Raw genomic sequence first — 14,679 nt, forward strand, 5'->3', positions numbered from 1 at the left:
GGGTGGGCGGGGGCGGGCCACGCCGCGCGCGTGCGTGCTGGCTGCGTATACGCCACGGGCGTCGTGACCTCCCTGTGGCCCCGGCAGCGGCTGCGGAGAAAGTCGCGAGGAGCATGCGCTTCGGCTGCAGTAGGTGGTGGCGGCGGCAGCCCTGGGTGGGGTCCCGTAGGGGCATGTGAGAAGTCACTGGAGCTAGCGTTTCCGGGAAACCTGGAGACTCGCTGAGTGGCGGGGGTCGTCGGCTGCCCCTCTGCCCAGCAGGGGCTTTTCTAGATGTTATCATCAGGCAATCGCTGCACCTGTCGCAGCCCCCAAGCCACCTCTTCCAGAAGTAACCATAACTTTGCTTCCTTCTTAGGCTATTTACTGAGGACCCACTGGATGTCAAGCACTGTGCATAGTTTTCTTCGATTGTTGCAATATCCCTTGCAAGGTAGGTTCCCATTTTACAAAGATGGAAATACGTAAGTCCGAAGGGTTTTAGTGATTTTTCCGGGCGCCGGCATTTAGAAGGTAATCGGTCCAGTCCAAGGCACTTTTAAAGGCTCTCCACTGCTGTTCTCATCATTCCAGCTGACCTGCCGTCCTTTTGACTCTATCTCACCCCTAGACTGCTGACCCTTTGCTCTTGTCCCCTCTTAATCTCTAGGATAATGTTTGGCACATAGTAGGCTCTCAGTAAATATTATCGAATGCGTAATAAATGAATGAACATATACTACTGCAAAAGGTAAGGATTCCAAACTGCTGGGAGGAGGAGGTGGAGGTTGTGTTGGTCAGGCTGGGATTAATTCTTGATCCTTCCAATCCATTATACTTGCTGATCTTTGTAAAGTCTAAATCTGAGCATGTTAGTCTCAGTTTATAACCATTAAATGGTTAAAAACCCAAATCCTGGCCCTCTGTAACTGGACTTCCTCCTATTGGCTCTCTGTGTTTCAGCCACTTTGGACCCTTAGTCCCTCTTCCATCTTATCCTCAGGGAAGCCTTTCCTGACTCCCTAGACTGCCTAGGAATCTACTTTACACTTGAAGAATACCCAGTGCTTCTCCTTGGCAGCATGTGTTTAATAAGACCCACTGTATTAACATGTACATTCCATCATTGTAGAAATATTCAAGGCCAGGCGCGGTGGCTCATGCCTGTAATCTTAGCACTTCGGGAGGCCAAAGCAGGCGGACCACTTGAGGCCAGGAGTTCAAGACCAGCATGGCCAACATGGCAAAACCCCGTCTCTACTAAAAATACAAAAATTAGCCAGGCATGGTTAAACCTGGGAGCTGGAAGTTGCAGTGAGTGGAGACTGTGCCACTGCAGTCCAGCCTGGGCAACAGAGTGAGACTCTGTCTCAACAACAACAAAAAAAAGATAACTAGGGTATAGGCCCATCCCAACCTGATCATTTTTCTCTTTTTTTTGAGACAGAGTCTCGCCCTGTCGCCTAGGCTGGAGTGCAGTGGCACGATCTCGGCTCACTGCAAGCTCCGCCTCGTGGGTTCACCCCATTCTCCTGCCGCAGCCTACCCAGCAGCTGGGACTACAGGCGCCCGCCACCACGCCCGGCTAATTTTTTTGTATTTTTAATAGAGACAGGGTTTCACTGTGTTAGCCAGGATGGTCTGGATCTCCTGACCTCGTGATTCGCCCACCTTGGCCTCCCAAAGTGCTGGGGTTACAGGCATGAGCCACCGTGCCCGGCCGATCATTTTTCTCTTAATAGCAGGCTCTATCTGTCCAAGAAAGAGTTAGTCTTCTGTTAGTAAAAGCTTAGGCAAAAAGCAAGAAGCTGTCATTATGTCTCCTGTACTAAATAGACCTTGTTTGCCTCTTACAAGCCAAGGCGAATACCTGGGCTGCATGGTAATAAGTGTCTGTCTTTTTTTTTTTTTTCTGAGACAGAGTTTCACTCTTGTTGCCCAGGCTGGAGTGCAATGGCATGATCTCGGCTCACCGCAACCTCCGCCTCCCAAGTTCAGGCAGTTCTCCTGCCTCAGCCTCCTGAATAGCTGGGATTACAGGCATGTGCCACCATGCCCAGCTAGTTTTGTATTTTTAGTAGAGACAGGGTTTCTCCATGTTGGTCAGGCTGGTCTCGAACTCCCAACCTCAGGTGATCGCCTGTCTTGGCCTCCCAAAGTGCTAGGGTTACAGGCGTGAGCCACTGCACCCAGCCATAAGTATCTCTTTATAGTGAAGACACGAGAGTCAGCTTTGTGCCTGGTGACCAGCTGTGATCTAGATCTCTCAGCCACTTCACTTGGCTCTGAACCCTTCATGGAACAACCTTCTGGTTTTCATTTTGCTTCCTGATTCATTTTGTACACTGACCAGCCAGCAAGAACCTTTTGTGCCATTTGGCACATTTCTCATTGTAAATTATTATTATTTTTGAGACGGAGTCTCACTCTGTCACCAGGCTGGAGTACAGTGGTATGATCTCGGCTTACTGCAACCTCCGCCTCCCAGGTTCAAGCGATTCTCCTGCCTCAGCCTCCTGAGTAGCTGGGATTACAGGAGTGCACCACTATGCCCAGCTAATTTTTGTATTTTTTTTAGTAGAGACGGGGTTTCACCATGTTGGCCAGATGGTCTCGATCTCCTGATCTCTTGATCCGCCTCCCTCAGCCTCCCAAAGTGCTGGGATTATAGGCATGAGCCACCACGCCCGGCCTCTCAGGGTAAATTATTAAATGGGCAGTCTGAATCATCTGGTAGTCCTTGGTGAATCTGGTTAGCATATTGTCCCTCCTGTACCTGATCAACTCCTGGTACAGTGATAAAACCGAGCTGCTGATATACTTTTATTTTTTATTTTATTTATTTTTTTGAGACAGAGTCTCACTCTGTCACCAGGCTGGAGTGCAGTGGTGCGATCTTAGCTCACTGCAACCTCCGCCTCCCAGGTTCAAGCGATTCTCCTGCCTTAGCCTCCCGAGTAGCTGAGATTACAGACGCCCACTACCACACCTGGCTAATTTTTTTGTATTTTTAGTAGAGACGAGGTTTCACCATATTGGCCAGGCTGGTCTCGAACTCCTGACCTCGTGATCTACCCACCTTGGCCCCCCAAAGTGCTGGGATTACAGGCGTGAGCCACTGTGCCCGGACTTCATTGTAATTTTCTTTTTTTCCCTTTTTTTTTTTTTTTTTTTTTTTGAGATAGAGTCTCGCTCTGTCACAAGGCCGGAATGTGGTGGCACGATCTCAGTTCACCACAACCTCCACCTCCCAGGTTCAAGTGATTCTCCTGCCTCATCCTCCCAAGTAGCTGGGACTACAGGTGTGCGCCCACCACCACGCCCAGCTAATTTTTGTATTTTTAGTAGAGACAGGGTTTCACCATGTTGGCCAGGATGGTCTCGGTATCTTGACCTTGTGATTCACCCGCGTCAGCCTCCCAAAGTGCTGGTCCAGGGATTACAGGTGTGAGCCACCGCACCCAGCCCCTCATTGTGATATTGATTTGCCTTTTCTTATTGATTAATGATGTTAAACATCCCAAATGTGCTTGTTGGCCATCTTTATATCTTATTTGAAAAAATGTCTAAGATTATCTCTTTTTTTCTCCTTTTTTTGGTTTTCTATTATTTTTATTATCTCATTTTAAATTTTTTCACCTGTCAGATAAGATTCTCTTTTATTAGAATAAGATACTACATTAGTCAGGCCTGGTGGCACATGCCTGTGGTCCCAGCTACTTGGGAGGCTGAGGTGGATGGATTGCTTGAGTCTGGGAGGCAGACATTGCAGTAAGGTGAGAATAAGATACTACATTTGATCATCAAAATTATGCTTAGTTTCACTTTTTTTTTTTTTTTTTTTTGTCTTTTACCTTGCAGCTCCAGCTCAAAGGATTAGCTTCATTTTTAAACATTTTTGGCCAGGTGCGGTGGCTCACGCCTGTAATCCCAGCACTTTGGGAGGCCAAGGTGGGTGGATCACCTGAGGTCAGGAGTTTGAGACCAGCCTGGCCAACATGGTGAAACCTCGTCTTTCCTAAAAATACAAAAATTAGCCGGACATGGTGACACACACCTGTAGTCCCAGCTACTCAGGAGGCTGAGGCATGAAAATCGCTTGAACCTGGGTGGTGGTGGTTGCAGTGAGCCAAGATCATGCCACTGCACTACAGCCTGGCTGACAAGAGTGAGATTCTGTCTTTAAAAAAAAAAAAAAAATTGACCATCTTAACCATTTCTAAGTGTATAGTAGTGTTAAGCACATTCACGATGTTGTGCAGCAAATCTCCAGAACGTTTTCATCTTGCAAACTAAGCCTCAATACCCATTAAACTTAGCTTGACTTTTGATATGTAATTTTTTATATGTTTTCTGTTTCCTTTCTGTTTTATTAACATGAAGTTTCTGGACCAGCAGAGCTGAAGGAACCCAAACTTGGACTGAAGTGACTCTACTAAGGTAATGCCTCCTTTTGACATCCTATCTGGGCCAGTAGCAGACCCCTCTCCCTGACAGTGCTGGGACCAGGGCTCCAGGCAGCCAGGGGAAGATGAAGACAGGCACTAATTTCCCCCTTGAAAGGTTGGCCCTGGGCACTTACACACACATTGGTGCCATCCTCACCCAAATGTTTCTATGCATGACCAATTGGAATCACTATGGAACATGGAAAAGCTTTTCCCACAAAAGAAGTGGTCATCTTTGAAACCCTGAGCACTCTCATACACTGGAACTCAGGTATGATTTTCTGGAGGGCAGTTTGATGGTGTGTATCAAAAATCTGAGCCATAGGAGTTTGAGACCACCTGAACAGCATAGCAAGGCCCTGTCTCTACCAAAAACAAAACAAAACAAAACCAAAACCTGAGCCATGGACCTACTCTGACCCAGTGGTATACCAGGATTTTATTTTAAAGGAAAATAAAAACATGATGTGTTCAATGATGAGTGTGTGAGTGTGTAGGATGTTCATTGCCACATTGTGTATAATAGAATGAAACTAGCTACAACCTATATAAACAGTTGAAGATTGGTTAAAAAGTCAAGATCCATCTATGTATGAAAATGAAGCTAAACATAAATTGTGATTTTTCCTTAAGTATTATAACAAAGGGTTATATTTTATCTTTATTTTTTCTGCATTAAAAAATTTACTCAATATATATAATTTTTAGAAAGAAAAAAATAGTTGATCTATATGAGACATAAAGTGTGTGTGTGTGTGTGTGTGTATTAGTCTGTTCTCACACTGCTATGAAGAAATACCCAAGACGGGGTAATTTATAAAGGAAAGAGGTTTTATTGACTCACAGTTCCGCAAGGGTGGACAGGCCTCAGGAAACTTACAATCATGACAGAAGGGGAAGCAAACACATCCTTCTTCACATGGCAGCCGCAGGGAGATGTGCAGAGCAAAGAGGGAGGTAAAGCCCCTTATAAAACCATCAGATCTCGTGAGAACTCACTATCACGAGAACAGCATGGAGGTGACTGCCCCCATGATTCAATTACTTTCCACTGGGCCCCTCCTACAACAAGTGCGGATTATAGGAACCACAAGATGAAATTTGGGTGGAGACATAGCCAAACCATATCTATATATCTATCTATCTATATATTTTTTTTTGAGATAGAGTTTCACTCTTACTATCCAGGCTGGAGTGCAATGGCGCAATCTCGGCAGTGCCTGGTGGCACATGCCTATAGTTCCAGATACTTGGGATGCTGACGTGAAAGAATCCCTTAAGCCTGGGAGGTCAAGGCTTCAGGGAGACGTGTTTGCACCAATGCACTCCTGCCTGGGTGACAGAGTGAGAACCTGTTTCAAAATAAAATAGGCCGTGGCTGGGTGCGGTGGCTCACACCTGTAATCCCAGCACTTTGGGAAGCCGAGGTGGGTGGATCACCTGAGGTCAGGAGTTCCAAGACCAGCCAGACCAACATGGTGAAACCCTGTCTCTGCCAAAAATACAAAATTAGCTGGCTGTGGTGGCTACTTGGGAGGCTGAAGCTGGAGAATCTCTTGAACCTGGGAGGTAGAGGTTGCAGTGAGCCAAGATAGCGCCATTGCACTCCAGCCTGGGTGACACAGTGATAAATAAATAAATAAATAAATAGGCCAGGCGTGGTGGCTCAGGCCTGTAATCCCAGCACTTTGGGAGGCCAAGAGGGGAGGGTCACCTGAGGCCAGAATTTCAAGACCAGCCTGGCCAATGTGGTGAAACCCTGCCTCTACTAAAAATATAAAAATTAGCTGGGCCTGGTGGCGGGTGCCTGTAATTCCAGCTGCTTGGGAGGCTGAGGCATGAGAATCACTTGAACCCGGGAGGTGGAGGTTGCAGTGAGCCAAGATTGCGCCACTGCCCTCTAGCCTGGGCGACAGAGTGAGACTCTGTCTCAAAAAAATAAAAATAAATAAATAAGCTGGGCATGGTGGCTCATGCCTGTAATCCCAGCACTTTGGGAGGCCAAGGCAAAGGGATCACCCGAGGTCAGGAGTTCAAGACCAGCCTGGCCAATATGGTGAAACGCCATCTCTACTAAAAATACAAAAATTACCCGGGTGTGGTAGTGCCTGCCTGTAACCCCAGCTGCCCAGGACGCTGAGGTGGGAGAACCGCTTGAACTCAGGAGGCAAAGGTTACAGTGAACCAAGATCACTGCCACTGCATTCCAGCCTGGGTGACAGAGTGAGATTCCATCTCAAAAAAATAAATTAATTAATTAAATTAAAATATCTGGAAGTGGGTTACCATCAGGTGTTTTTCATCTTTTATGATTATTTCAGGTCAGCTCTATGGCTCTTCCACATGATTCAAACGAAACTTCCTATTTGCTACCTCCAAACAATGAGGACTGGGATGGGCAAACCATTCCTGACTTTGTTTATGGGCAGAAGGATCTCATGGCAGAAGGGATTCAGTGGCCAAGGAATGCACCTGGCATCCTGGATGCTCTGCCACAATCTCCCTTTGATGCTGCACTCTGCTCTGCCTGGAAGCAGCGGGTGGAGCTGGGGCTGTTTCGCTACCGCCTACGGGAGCTACAGACCCAAATCCTCCCTGGTGCTGTGGGTTTCGTGGCTCAGCTGAATGTGGAGCGTGGTGTGCAGAGGAGGCGCCCGCAGACCATCAAGAGCGTGAGGCAGGCATTTGACCCTGAACAGTTCAACTTCAACAAGATCCGGCCCGGAGAAGTCCTCTTCCGTTTGCACCGGGAGCCTGATCTCCCTGGGACTCTGCTGCAAGAAGACATCCTCGTGGTGATCAACGTCAGCCCCCTGGAGTGGGGCCACGTGCTGCTGGTGCCTGAGCCTGCCCGCGAGCTCCCCCAGCGCCTGCTGCCAGGTGCACTGAGGGCGGGGATTGAGGCTGTGCTGCTGAGCTTACACCCTGGCTTCCGTGTCGGCTTCAACAGCCTGGGAGGCTTGGCCTCGGTGAACCACCTCCACCTGCATGGCTATTACCTGGCTCACAGACTGCCCGTGGAGCAGGCACCAAGCGAGCCCCTGGACCCTGGAGGCCATTTGCATCTGCTCCAGGACCTCCCAGCTCCCGGCTTCCTCTTTTATACTCGTGGGCCAGGGCCTGACTTGGAGTCCCTGATAAGCAGGGTATGTCGGGTCACTGATTATCTGACTGACCATGAGATTGCACATAACTTGTTTGTGACCCGGGGAGCTCCGCCAGGAAAGACATCACCTTCCTCAGCCCTCACAGGGGTCCGAGTAATTCTGTGGGCCCGGAAGTCCAGCTTTGGGATAAAGGATGGTGAGGCTTTCAGTGTTGCCCTCTGTGAGCTGGCTGGGCACCTCCCTGTCAAAACATCCCAGGACTTCAGCAGCCTGACAGAAGCAGCCGCTGTGGCCCTCATTCAGGACTGTCGGCTGCCCCCATCCCAGGCAGAAGAGGTACAGGCAGCACTGGTGGCCCTGATGTCCCAGGAAGAGCAATAATACTTCTGGATGTATTTATGTTCTTTTTTTCTTTTCTTTTGAGATAGGGTCTCACTCTGTCACCCAGGCTAGAGTGTCGTGGTATGATCCTGGCTCACTGTAGCCTTGACCTCTGGGGCTGAAGTGATCCTCCCACCTCAGCCTCTTTAGTAGCTGAGACTACAGGCATGCACCACCACACACCCTTTTTTTTTTTTTTTAACGATTACGTGATTTTGTATTTTTTTATACAGACAGGGTTTCACCATGTTGCTCAGGCTGGTCTTGAACTCTTGGGCTGAAGCATCCTCCCACCTTGGCCTCCCAAAGTGCTGAGATGACAGGAGTGAGCCCCTGGATTCTTTTCTTTTTCTTTCTTTTTTTTTTTTTTTTTTTTTTTGAGACAGAGTCTCGCTCTGTCACCTAGGTTGGGGTGCACTGGCACAATCTCGGCTCACTGCAACCTCCACCTCCAGGGTTCGAGTGATTCCCCTGGCTCAGCCTCCCGAGTAGCTGGGACTACAGGCTCCTGCCACCATGCCCGGCTAATTTTTTTGTATTTTTAAAAGAGAAGGGGTTTCACCATGTTGGCTAGGCTGGTCTTGAACTCCTGACCTTAGGTGATCCACCCCCCTCGGCCTCCCAAAGTGCTGGGATTACAGGCGTGAGCCACCACGCCCAGCCAGGATGTATTCATTTTCTACCTGATGAGTCCCTTCCCAGAGCACTGTCCATCATGGTCATTTGGACATTTATTTTCATGGCTGCCTTCTCACCTGTCTCAGCCTAAGAAGAAGGATGAAGAAAGAGCTGATAATGATCTCTTAAAGGGGAGAAAGATAATGGTCTCTTTAAAGGGGAGCTGATAATGGTCTCTTTAAAGGGGAGAAAGCCTGGAATAATTCTACTGAGTAAGACTTCATGAATGTATCTGCTACCTCTCCCTGTTCTTCTTGTTCAAGCCCCAGGGGTGTTAAAAAGTAGTGTGTGTGACAGTTACACACTCCTGACTTTACATTTGGACTTTGTCTTCCTTTGATACCAAATGTTAGCAAGGTGATAGTGCATGTGCCTCCAGTATTGAGCTGCCACTTCTGTTCTCAGCCTCTCTGTTTATTCCCCTTTGCTCACCACTTATTTTTATTTCTTCGTCCCTTCTTTCCATTTTGCCCTGCTCCACCCAAATGCCCCACTCCTTCACTTTCCCGGCCACCTTGAGCTTTCCTCTAGCCCCCAACACCGAGCTGAATGCTCTTCACTGACATCATCTGATGTAAAAACACAGTGTCGTCTCAACTTTCCAGGTGCACTTTTTTTTTTTTTTTTTGTAAGGCTGGGGTGCAGTGGTGCAATCCCAGCTCACTGCAGACCCAAACTCTTGGGCTCAAGCCACCCTCCCACCTCAGCCCCCTGAGTAGCTGGGACGATAGGTGTGCACCATCACACCTGGCTAATTTTTAAATTTTTTGTAGAGACAGGGTCTTGCTATGTTGCCCAGGTTGCTGTCAAACTCCTGGCCTTAAGAAATCCTCCCACCTCGGCCTCCCTGAGTGCTAAGATGCCACCACACCCTGCTGCAGGTTTTTGTTTTCGTTTTTGTTTTTTTGACACAGGGTCACTGTCACCCAGGCTGGAGTACAGTGGTATGAACACAGCTAACTGCAGCCTCAACCTCCTGGGCTCAAACAATATTCCCATCTCAGCCTCCCTAGTAGCTGGGACCACAGGCATGCACCACCACACCCGGCTATTTTTTTGTAGAGACAGGGTCTTGCCAAGTTGCCCAGGCTGGTCTGGAACTCCTAGCCTCAAGATCCTCCCACCTCAGCCTCCCAAAGTGCTGAGATTACAGGCATGAGCCACCGCACCTGGCCTGAGTCTTTTTTTTTTTTTTTTTTTTTTTCTTCTTCAGGCGGAGTTTCGCTCTGTTGCCCAGGCTGGAGTGCAGTGGTGCGATCTCGGCTCACTGCAACCTCCACCTCCTGGGTTCAAGCAATTCGGCCTGAGTCTTCTTAATACCCCCATTCAAAACAGGGGATGGAGACTGACAGTTTGTACTTTGTTCAAGGTCAGACAACTGGAATCGGGACTGCAGCACAGACAGGTACCAGAAGATGAGCTGGGACAATGTGTGCTTGTGACTGCCTCTCCAGTCAGTGGTTCCCATGGTGGGTAGCGCTGTCCTTAACAGTTTGCCCTCCCTGAGCCTCAGCCATCCCTCCTGGGGTCTTTCCGAAGTACTTTAGAAGCTCCTCTTGATGTAGACACAAAATCCAGAGCTAAGTCGTTGTTCCTCCATCTGCATCTGAGTCAATGTGGGAAATTTTTTTTATCTCATTGCTTTGTTCTGTCCTGTTACTCCAGAGATTTCACACTGGTTCCAGAGGAACTATTCAGTAGACACTATTCTAAGAGAGTATGTGGGTGTGAAATCTCATTTTCCTTTTAGCCCCCTTGACTGTTATACAGCAGAAGTAAAAGAAGTCTTGGGTTGGCTGGGCACGGTGGCTCACACCTTTAATCCTAGCACTTTGGGAAGCCGAGGCAGGCAAATCACTTGAAGTCAGGAGTTCGAGACCAGCCTGGCCAACATGGTGAAACCCCATCTCTACTAAAAATACAAAAATTAGCCGGGCATTGTGGCGGGCACCTGTAATCCCATCTACTTGGGAGGCTGAGGCAGGAGAATCACTTGAACCCAGGAGGCGGTGGTTGCAGTGAGCTGAGATTGCGTGACTGTAGTCCAGCCTGGGTGATAGTGCAAGACTCAGTCTCAAAAAAAATAAAGTCTTGGGTCTAGCTCTCAACAGAGATTATCACCGCCACCACTCCTTCCTCAAACATCCTGAAGGAATGAGAGTCCCTGTTCACAGTGTAAGGGTGAAAGGGGGCTCACACAGGTGGGTTCTGGATGCTGGCTGAGTGGGCTCACCCAGGAGGGGTTTTGATTTCTCTGCCTCCCAAAATGTGGGTCCTAGCCCTGGCTTAGGCCTTCAGGTCGTTGGCTCCCTATATCCAGGCCTGTATAAAGCCTTAGTTTCAAGTTTTCATTAGAGGTTTTACATCCCAAATGATGTTACAAAGTCTCCCTGTGATAAAGCAGAATATGCATCCATAACCCATTTTATAAGAAAAACAGTTTAGGCCGGGCGTGGTGGCTCAAGCCTGTAATCCCAGCAGTTTGGGAGGCAGGTGGATCACAAGGTCAGGAGTTCAAGACCAGCCTGGCCAACATAGTGAAACCCCGTCTCTACTAAAAATACAAAAATTAGCTGGGTGTGGTGGCACACATCTATAATCCCAGCTACTCAGGAGGCTGAGGCAGGAGAATCGCTTGGACCCGGGAGGCAGAGGTGGCAGTGAGCCGAGATTGCGCCACTGCACTCCAGCCTGGGCGGCAGAGAGAGACTTTGTCTCAAAAAAAAAAAAAAGAAAGAAAAGAAAAAGCAGTTTAACATTCTTTCAGAAAATGTTGACCACCCTCATATTTTTGGTAAACAGCAGTAATTTTTCCTTAGTACTTTTTGCAAGCTTTTGCATGCATAAGCTCCAGTATCACACTTAATTTTGCTTGCTTGCTCTCTGAAGGGAGTTCGGGTGACCATTACAGCAAAGTGGATTTTGCGTCAAAAATGATAAGCCAAATATCAGGATCTTCCCAGTTTCTCCCTAGGACTGATGTTTAGAGGAAAGGCTTCCCTGACTCAAATATGTTTCTCCATATGAAAAGGGGAAAGTAAAATGGGTTTTCTTTCTGGTAGTATTTCTCAGCCATTTATATGCTTTGTGAATCTTCAAGAAGGGGATTTGGACTGCAGCTTTTTCTACTGAGTAGGAAACATGTAGGGGGCCCTTTGTACTCTGAGCCCTGGGCCTTGAGTGTGGTAGGAAGTGCTGACCCAGCCCGGGACCTCCCCACGTTTTTGCTTAACTCTTCATGCAGAGGCCAGGCACAGTGGCACACTCCTGTAATCCCAGCACTTTGGGAGGCCGAGGCGGGCAGATCACCGGAGGTCAGGAATTCAAGACCAGCCTGACCAACATGGTGAAACCCAGTCTCTACAAAAATACAAAAATTAACCAGGCATGGTGGCATGCGCCTGTAATCCTAGCCACTCAGGAGGCTGAGGCAGAAGAATCGCTTCAACCCAGGAGGCAGAGTTTGCAATGAGCCAAGATCGTGCCATCGCACTCCAGCCTAGGTGACAGGGTGAGACTCTGTCTCAAAAAAAAAAAACAAACAAAAAAAAATAATAATCAGAACTCTCCATGCAGGGCCTCATGTACTAAGAGGGTTTAGACTTGATCTAATGGGAAACCTTGAAGAATACTTAATGTGGAGTAACAGCTTTGCATTTGAGGAAGAATACTTATGCTGTAATGGGGAGGATGGAGGGAGTGAAGAATAGAATCAGGGAATCCAATTAACAGACTGCTGAGGCCAGGTGCGGTAGCTCACGCCTGTAATCCCAGCACTTTGGGAGACCAAGGCAGGTGGATCACCTGAAGTCAAGGGTTTGAGAACAGCCTGACCAACATGGTGAAACCCCGTCTCTACTAAAAATACAAAAATTAGCCCGGCATGGTGGCAGACACCTGTAACCCCAGCTACTCAGGAGGCTGAGGCAAGAGAAACACTTGAACCTGGGAAGCAGAGGATGCAGTGAGCCGAGATTGAGCCATTGCACTCCAGCCTGGGCAACAGAGTGAGACTGTCTCAAAAAAAAAAAAAAAAAAAAAATTGCTGAATTGTGGTGATTCCGGCAAGAAATGATGGTCCAGGTCCTAGAACAGTCCCTAGAACACTAAATTGTTTGTTGATGCAATGAGTGTCCTGGAAGTCAAGGGACTACAGAACATTTCCAGGAGGACCATTTCTTTCTTTCCTTTTTCTTTTCTTTTGAGACAGAGTCTCACTCTGTCATCCAGGCTGGAGTGCAGTGGCACAGTCTCGGCTCACTGTAACCTCTGTATCCCAGGTTCAAGCAATTTTCCTGCCTAGGCCTCCTGAATAGCTGAGACTACAGGCACGCACCACCACGCCCAGCTAATTTTTGTATTTTTAGTAGAGACGGGGTTTCACCATATTGGCCAGGCTGGTCTCAAACTCCTGACCTCGTGATCCACCTGCCTCAGCCTCCCAAAGTGCTGGGATTACAGCTGTGAGTCACCGGCCTTTTCTTTTCTTTTCTTTTTTTAAGAGATGGAGTCTCGCTGTATTGCCCAGCCTGGTCTCAAACTCCTGGCCTCCAGTGATCCTCCTGCCTCAGCTTTCCAAAGTGCTGGGATTACAGATGTAGGCTACCACACCTAGCCAGGAGGAGAGTTTCATATGAGAGTATCATATGCTGAAGAAAGATCAAGAAGTCTGTGAATCGGGCAGCCCATTTCTCCATCAGCTAGGAAGGACATTGGTGTTGAGGTTGACATACCTATCAAGGATAATAACTACCTTGGCTTCCAGTGTTTTGATGAAACCTCAGATGCATGACCTCTGGTTTCACATTGCTGTATCCCTGTATAGAGGGTTGTAGCCCTCTATACATTTGCTGTGGCTGAACCAGGAAAGAAGGCATATGCAGATTTCTAGAGTAATTATAATTCCATCAAAGATTTTTTTTGTTTGCTTGTTTTTTATGAGACAGAGTCTCCCTCTGTCGCCCAGGCTGGAGTGCAGTGGCACGATCTCCGTTCGCTGCAAGCTCCTGGTTCACACCATGCTCCTGCCTCAGCCTCCCAAGTAGCTGGGACTATAGGTGCCCGCCACCACGCCTGGCTAATTTTTTTTTTTTTTTTTTTTTTTTTAGTAGAGAGGGGTTTCACCGTGTTAGCCAGGATGGTCTTGATCTCCTGACCTGGTGATCCGCCCACCTCGGCCTCCCAAAGTGCTGGGATTACAGGTGTGAGCCATCACACCCGGCCAGATATTTGTTTTTTTAAATATGAGTTCTCACTCTGTCACCCAAGCTGGAGTGCAGTGGCATAATCATAGCTCACTGCATCCTCTTAACTCCCACGCTCAAGAGATCCTCCCACCTCAGTCTTCCTAGTAGCTGGGACTACAGGGCCTGCCACCTAGCCTGGCTGATTCTATGAAAGATTTTGAAGAGATGAGGAAGGCTGGTATCTTTCAAAGTGCAAAGTGATTTTGGAATATAAAGTTTCTTTGGGTTGAATTACACAGAAGTTTATCACTAACCTATGTTCCTGAACTATGAAACATGAATATGTGGGTAAAGAAATAGTTTATAGACAATTAACAACAACAAAAACAGTCTATAAATTAGAGAATGTCCATGCCTTTTTAGGCCAGGAGCAGTGGTTCACACCTGTAATCCCACCACTTTGGGAAGCCAAGGTGGGCAGGTCACTTGAGGCCAGGAGTTCAAGATCAGCCTGACCAACATGGCAAAACCCCGTCTCTACAAAAAATACAAAAATTAGCTGGGCATGGTGGTGCACACCTGTAGCCCCAGCTACTTGGGAGGCTGAAGTGGGAGGATTGCTTGAGCCTGGGAGGCTAAGTAAAGTTGCAGTGAGCTGCGATCACACCACTGCACTCCAGCCTGGGCTACAAAGCAAGACCCTGTCTCAAAAAAAAAAAAAAAAAAAAGAAAAGTCCATGTCTTTTTAAAAGGATGGAAAAATTTTAAGTGTTCTCTAGATTTAGCCACACAGTATAATTTAAGGGTGACAAGTTGAGCCGAGTTGGGTGGAGGTGGTGAGCAGAAATCAAAGTGGGTGGATGTCAGGAAGAGAAGGTGACAGTGAAGGAGCACTGTGGT

At 47.9% G+C, this 14,679-nt stretch overlaps 1 protein-coding gene across 2 annotated transcripts; it reads left to right on the forward strand.

Moving 5' to 3' along the window:
* Positions 1-45: 45 nt before the first annotated feature.
* GDPGP1 (GDP-D-glucose phosphorylase 1) lies at positions 46-9,186 on the forward strand. 2 transcript variants are annotated; one of them, XM_030815025.1, is made up of 5 exons: positions 46-129; positions 359-433; positions 1,901-2,019; positions 4,363-4,419; positions 6,749-9,186. In XM_030815025.1, the coding sequence occupies exon 5, from the start codon at positions 6,758-6,760 to the stop codon at positions 7,913-7,915; it is 1,158 nt and encodes a 385-aa protein (XP_030670885.1). In that variant the 5' UTR covers positions 46-129; positions 359-433; positions 1,901-2,019; positions 4,363-4,419; positions 6,749-6,757; the 3' UTR covers positions 7,916-9,186. The 2 variants fall into 2 exon arrangements, with proteins under 2 accessions (XP_030670885.1, XP_003268546.1); XM_003268498.2 differs by lacking the exon at positions 1,901-2,019.
* The last annotated feature ends 5,493 nt before the right edge of the window (positions 9,187-14,679 follow it).

The sequence above is a fragment of the Nomascus leucogenys genome, chromosome 6 (assembly GCF_006542625.1).
Source record: "Nomascus leucogenys isolate Asia chromosome 6, Asia_NLE_v1, whole genome shotgun sequence".
In the NCBI taxonomy this organism is placed as follows: domain Eukaryota; kingdom Metazoa; phylum Chordata; class Mammalia; order Primates; family Hylobatidae; genus Nomascus; species Nomascus leucogenys.

What these genes read in the sequence shown, in the direction of transcription:
- GDPGP1 (XM_030815025.1), top strand. Translation starts at nt 6,758, where the DNA reads ATGGCTCTTCCACATGATTCAAACGAAACTTCCTATTTGCTACCTCCA.